Here is a 6424-nt window from a genome sequence, read left to right on the forward strand (position 1 = left end):
CGTTTATTTGTATGCATTTATCGATTTATTGCAAGGTATCAGGAAATTTCTGAATGGTCTGACCAGCTTTACACGCTTTGCTGAGTTTTGAAATGAAACCAAGAGAACATTTCCTTAAATCAACAACATAAGTCACCAGTTTAAAGGTTAACACTTGATTGTGCAGCACAAGAAACAGACACTTATCTTCCCAGTTCAAGGACTCCTGGTTTTCTGACCAGCAGCACATAACGCTGCCACAGATTGTTTTGCAGTACACTTTTTGCAGATACAAACCAGGCAGGGTGCGGGGCGGGTGGCCTCGGAGCATCACTGACTTGGAGCAGGACCAGGACCGTGGGTGGCTCAGGCCCTGCTCTTCCCAGACTGGCACACCACCAGCCCTCAGGGAGACACTCGCGGGCTGTCACCCATCCCGTCCTGACAGCCTTTTTGACACACAAAATGCAGTTGTGCTTCATGCGGGGCAGCTGCTGACAAGCTTCCAGAGCTCTTCTTCCAGCCAGGAGACACGGCAGCCAACCCCAGCACCCTCACCCAGATTCTGTTCGAGCAACAGAAAACCGCAGGGAAGATGAAAGTGCTGTGCTGATGCAGTACAGCTGTCCTAGATAAGGGAAATACACCAATAAGTAAGGCCCTTATCTACCATGGCAGGAAAAAGGCAGGCTTACAGGAAGAGGTGGGCAATGAAGGGAAGCAAAAAACACCTAGGGAAGAAAGAAAATCTGAAGCTAAAAAAGAGACCTGCACTCCTAACTAACACCATTTGACAATTAGTTTCAAAATCCCTAAGGTGGGCTAAGACATCAGCTTAAGACGCCAGCAAAACCAACAGCTACTCCATTCCTGCAAAATCCTGGCAAATGCCTCCTCCTTGCAGCCCTGGTACCTGTCCCAGGGATGCCCATGGAAGGACCCGGCCATGCTTGGTGCTACTGTGCAGGCAGCTCAAAAAAGAAATTTCTTCAGAAATTGGTTTGAGAGTCAAAGCGAGCGATTCTGAACAAACACATCAGACCAATCCATAAAAAAAAAAAAGGCTGATTGCTGGACTGTGTTGTCATACATTGCTTACGTTTGTTTTAATTTTAAACTGAGAGTCAGTCCAAGGTTTGTTACACAAACATATGGCACTGGTATTACATTCTGTCTTGTATTTATAGAAAGTACTGCAGCAGTCCAGGCAGCACACAGATGCCATAATGTTCACAACATTTATTATTAGTATGACAAAAGAACAAAAAATAAGCCAGTAAAGATAATTACTTAAAAGTTTAAGGGACTGATTGGAATAAGGGACCAAGTTGTGGAGTTATTAGCTAAAATTCCTCCACTATTAATGAATACAGAGTCCCCAGGTTGCCAAGTATTTTGTTATATACACTCAGAAAGGCAATTTGTTTAAAACCCAAGCCCTGAAAACTGATTAACACATTTAATGCTAGCCTGATTAACACCGATATGCCCTGGGCTGGGTGATGAAAGCATTGAGGCAGAAGTCCACATTCCTGCAAGTGAAGAGGAAGAAAGCTTTTGGGACAAAGGGTAAACCTTAATTATGCCTTTTTATTACCCAAACTGCCATTTCCTCCTTACCCCAAAAAAAGGCAGGAAGGCTAATGGCATGCTCACACATCCCCATAAGCAATGCAATTGATAAATGCCATTACTAGGTTTTTCCACTCCACCTGTTAAGCTGCAAGCAGCAAAGATTTGATCCTTTCCCCCCTTCTGAAACAAAAATAAGTTTTAAAAAGCAGCAGCAAACAGCACACCACTAAAAGTCCCGAACCTTCTGGAAGCATGTATTAGCTTTGGCTCGCAACCAGTGATTGCTGCAGGAGTGGACAGGAGCTGCAGTGCAAACTGGTTAATCTGTAGCTAGACATATTTGGGACTGGGGGGGTGGTGGTGGTGGTGGTGTTCAGCAAGAAATACTCGCTGCCTGGCAGACAGGGCTTCAACAGTGTGAAGTGTTCTCTTTTTTTTTTTCCAAAAAAATTTTATTGGGAGAACTACAAAACATTTACAGTACAAAGTTTACAGTCTCACACAATTTGTAGTGAACTGACTCCCGAAAAATATATTACAACTCAAGTTGACTTATCCTTTAGTTACATTCAAAACATACTTCTGTTAAAGTAGTCCAAAAGAGTACATAGTGCTCAATCTGTACCTATGTACAAACAAAACTAAGCTACTGCTCATTCATCCACCGTCCAGGAAAGTTTTGGAAAACTCCCGACTTTCTACATAAGGAAAAATAAACATTACACGTTTTGGAATTTAATCAGAAATTAACAAGATATGTTCATGTACTGTATAAAGTTTCAGATCCAAAGATGGCCTCCATTCTTATAAAATAAAGAGTGGCAAAATTTTGCTGTAGTTAAAAACCCATCCCTACATTCAAATTATCTCAAGCATTAAGAAAAATACTTATTTGGTTGAGAGATATTTAAGGCAAGCATGGACCCTCAAGAAGGCACTGTGAGACATAATACTGGGACCCCCAATTATTGCTACATACTTGAGACTATATCACAGTGTGATTGGTGGAGTTAGGCAACAAAAATACTTTTTGGTTACTTTAAACTAGTCTGAATTAGGTTCGCCACTTTGAAGTCTGATTGCTAAGTCAGTCTCTTTTTGTTGTTGTTGTTGGTTTCTTTTTTTGTTCTTTTTCTTTTGCAACTCGGACGGGCTACAACCATTTACATTCTAAAACTCAGAAATTCCTCAAACTACTTCCACAGCATCGAGATCGATTTCTATAAAGAAACCATGCAATCTTTCAGATTTACGTAAACAAGGAAAGAAATTAATGAAATAAATATTACATACAATCTCTTAAATTAAGAATTTTACTCATTTACAATAAAATAACCAAGTGAAGTTACAAAAAGGCATATATTACTGTGAAAAGAACACACTCCACATTTCGCCGATTAATAATGGCAATCATAATTTAAACATAATAAAAGAATATATATCTATTGCTTTTCATCATACCCGATAAATACAGTATGAACAAATTACCAATGTATACTTTTCACAAGATAATAAATAAGTTAAATAGTTTCATATTGAGTTGTGTGCAGTGACTCATTCATGCAATCAACTCAAAACAGCTAAAAAAATTTAAAAAATCAGCAGTTATTCTCCAACAATTACAAACTAAACTCAGTTGAGTGCTTCCAAATAAAGCAACAACGAAAAAAAAAAAATTGTTCTAAGCCAAACATCCACTAAGTGGTGGCAATGGAACCAATATTAAACTTTGGAATGAAGGTTTTAGCATTTGTTATAATAATAATATATAGATATATAAAAAAAGAAGGTTGTTATCAAGGCATATTCTTGGCAGGATGTTGGATTTTTCTTTTTTTTTTTTCCTCTCTTTTAAAAGCTTATACGTTTAGTACGGTCTGTGTTTTTATTCGAACTGGATTGAAAGACAAACTAGTCTGTGACTTTTGTCGTGTGTGTCTGAAGGTTTGGAGGAGCTGGACAGGCACGACTCAGGCTCCCCGGATTGTTTGTTGCTTTCTGGTGGCGTCTTTTCTAACGCTTTTTTGTTTTGTTTTGGAACACAGATGGAATGGCTGCTGCTGGTGCGTATCATAACTTGTCTCCAAAGAACAACGAAAACAAACAAACAAACAAACAACCCCGAAACAAAAATCCCCTTCTTCCAAGGTCTCTCTATAAAAATAGGTTTGTTCAGTTCGTGTCATTTGCCCTTTTGCAAAATGCTTTTTTTTTGTTGTTTGTTTTGTTCAGCTCTCGGTGTATATATAGATAGATATATAAAAAAAAAAAAAAAAAAGACAGAAGAGAGGATTCGCTTTCTTCGCTGTGAACTTACTTGCTCGGCAGCCGCGGGGGGCCGGGCGCCCGTCCCCCCTAGTCGTCGGAGATGGAGAGGCGGCTGAAGATGGGCAGGCGGCGGCCCGAGTCCAGGCTGGGCGACTCGGAGCCGCTGAGGGAGCCGGAGCTGAGCGAGCCGCTCAGGTAGCTCTCCCGGTCGGAGAGGGAGTCCGGGGGGCTGGGCGGCGCGTCGAAGACGGGCGACTCGGAGAGTCGGCGGAGGGGCTGGAAGCTGAAGGGCGGCGAGGCGGGGGGCGGCGGGCAGCCCCCGCCGGGGGGCGGCGGCTGCTGCTGGCAGCGGTAGTAGGCGGCGGCGGCGGCAGCGGCGAAGTTCTGGGCGTGGAGGGCGAGGGGGGCGATGAGGCTGCCCAGCTCCTGCCCCGTGAAAGGGAAGGTGTTGCTGGCGCAGGGCGGCGAGAGCAGCTCCTCGCAGTAGGAGGCGGAGGCGGGCGGCGGCGGCGTGCGCGACCCACCGGGGCTCTCCAGCAGGGCGGCGTCCAGGCGGCCGCCGGGCGGCGGCGGAGGCGGCGGGGCGGCGCTGTGGGGGTGCGAGTGGTGGTGCTGGTGGTGGTGCTGGTGGGCGGAGAAGCCGGAGAAGCTCAGGCTGTGGTGCAGCTTGGGCCTCTCGCCGGCGCGGGGATGCCCGAAGCCGCCGCCGCCCAGCGGGTGCTCGCGGGGGGCGAAGGCGCGGAGGTCGCCGGTGCTGCCGGCGGGGTGCGGGGGCGGGTGGTGCGGGTGGTGGTGCCCCGCGGCGGCGGCGGAGGCGGGGGGGGCGGCCGTGCCGCCGCCGGGCGCCGGGCGGCGCTCGTCGGCGTTGTGGATGAAGTGGCAGCGCGGGCCGTAGGGACAGAAGCCGATGGTGTGGAAGGTGCGGCAGAGCTCGGTCTTGTACTTGGGGTGGCGAGTGAGGCTGCGCAGCTCGTGGAAGCCGTGAGCGAACTGGCACTTCTCGCCGTACTTGCAGGCGCCGCTCTCCTCGAAGGGGCGGCACAGCTCCGTCTTGTAGCGCGTCGAGTTGATGGGGGCCCCGCCGCCCCCACCGGAGCCGCCCCCCTTGCCGGCCGCCGCCGCCTGCTGCTGCTGGAGCTGCTGCATGAGGTGCTGGCTGCGCTCGCCGTTCTCGCTGAAGGAGCGGTCCCGGAACTTGTTCTCCTTGTTGAGCAGGGCTGTGGGGCTGCTGCTGCCGCCGCCGCCTCCACCAGAGCCCGTCTCCTTCAGGCTGCCGAACGAGGAGGAGGAGGAGGAGGAAGAGGAGGTGGAGGAAGAGCTGGAACCGGTGGGGCTGGGGAACTTGGAACTGCCGGCCAGCGCCGGCAGGTTGCTGGTCGAGTGCCGCCGCAGGAAGCCCGGCGCGAAGCTGGAGCTTGGGGGGGTCACCGGGGTCCCCACGGCCTTCTTGTCCAGCATGCTGCTGAGGTTGGTCAGGGACTTCTCCGTCTGCCGGGGGCGGGGGGAGGGGAGGGAAGGGGCGGGGGAGACAGGGAGCGGGAGAGAGAGAGGGTGTTGCAGGGTGACCGCCAGCCCACCGCCCCGCTCCCGCGGGGGCCAGGCGTCCCCCGCCAAGGCACCGCAGGGGGCTGCGGGAGGTCGGGCCGCCCGGCGGGCCGCGAAAGCGGGCCTGCAGCAAAGGCTGGCGTGCCAGGGCAAGCGGGGCAGAAACCCTCCTTACAGGCTTTGCTGTACGCGCAACTTTAAAAAAAGTTCCTCTCGCCAGCGCAACATTGGCGACCGGGCGCCAGCGAAGCAGCTCGGCACCTCTGCAACTTCACTAAAAAACCCACCCTGACAGCCGCCGTGGGGAGGCTGCAGCACGCCCCTCCGAGGCTCGCAGCCTTGCATCAGCCGCCTCGCAGCAGGACCCGCGCTGCCTTAACCCAGGCCACCTGTCAGACAGCGACCCGCCCGCAGCAGCAGCCGCACGCCCCGTGTCCCGGGCGGGGGTCGGCCTCCCGCCCCGCCGGGCTCCGATCGATCCCCAGCCCGAGCAGCCCGGGGGCTCTGTCCTGCACAACCCGGCACCAGGTCAGCACTAGCAACCCGGGTCGCGCCTGGGAAACCACGCTCCTTCCCTACCTTGCACAAGAAGTCAATGTCGTAGAAGGCAGATAAAAGTGTCGTCGACATTTCTAGATCCTGTAATGGTCGGAAATACAGGAAGGACCGAAAGATCCCGCTCTCCTCGGAGGATTTGGAAAAGCCACGACTAGATTAGGAGAGGGCCGTCTGCTTGAGATCCGAAATGGTGCCGTCTCCTTCCCGGCGGGGCGGGCGGGACGGCGGGTGCCGGGCCGAGGCGGCGACGGCGGCTGCACAGCAGCGGGCGAACTGCGGGAACTCCGCGACGCCCCGCGCCGCCCCCATATAAACGCCGCCGCCGCGGCCCGCGGGGGCGGTGCCCCGCTCCGCCCGCCCCGACGGGCCCGCCCCGGCCCGCCTCGACCGGCCGGGCCGCCCCAAGTTTTGCAGAGCGGTTAGAAGAGCTGCGGGGCACTGGACCTCAGCTCTGCTCCCCGACTCGGGTGCGCTGCTGGCGGGGCAAGGGCCGCTCCCG

The 6424-nt window shown here is 52.3% G+C and overlaps 1 protein-coding gene across 1 annotated transcript; it reads right to left on the bottom strand.

Moving 5' to 3' along the window:
* Window positions 1-1060: 1060 nt before the first annotated feature.
* ZFP36L2 (ZFP36 ring finger protein like 2) lies at window positions 1061-6207 on the bottom strand. Its single transcript, XM_051614944.1, has 2 exons — window positions 5947-6207; window positions 1061-5310 (listed from the first exon to the last, which is right to left on the bottom strand). The coding sequence occupies exons 1-2, from the start codon at window positions 5995-5997 to the stop codon at window positions 3910-3912; spliced, it is 1452 nt and encodes a 483-aa protein (XP_051470904.1). The 5' UTR covers window positions 5998-6207; the 3' UTR covers window positions 1061-3909.
* Window positions 6208-6424: the final 217 nt, after the last annotated feature.

This window comes from Apus apus, chromosome 3 (genome assembly GCF_020740795.1).
Source record: "Apus apus isolate bApuApu2 chromosome 3, bApuApu2.pri.cur, whole genome shotgun sequence".
Lineage (NCBI taxonomy): Eukaryota > Metazoa > Chordata > Aves > Apodiformes > Apodidae > Apus > Apus apus.

What these genes read in the sequence shown, in the direction of transcription:
- ZFP36L2 (XM_051614944.1), bottom strand. Translation starts at nt 5,997, where the DNA reads ATGTCGACGACACTTTTATCTGCCTTCTACGACATTGACTTCTTGTGC. An exon ending in ACATTGACTTCTTGTGCAAG is followed by an intron (nt 5,311 to 5,946) that starts GTAGGGAAGGAG and finishes CGCCCCCGGCAG; the next exon opens with ACGGAGAAGTCCCTGACCAA.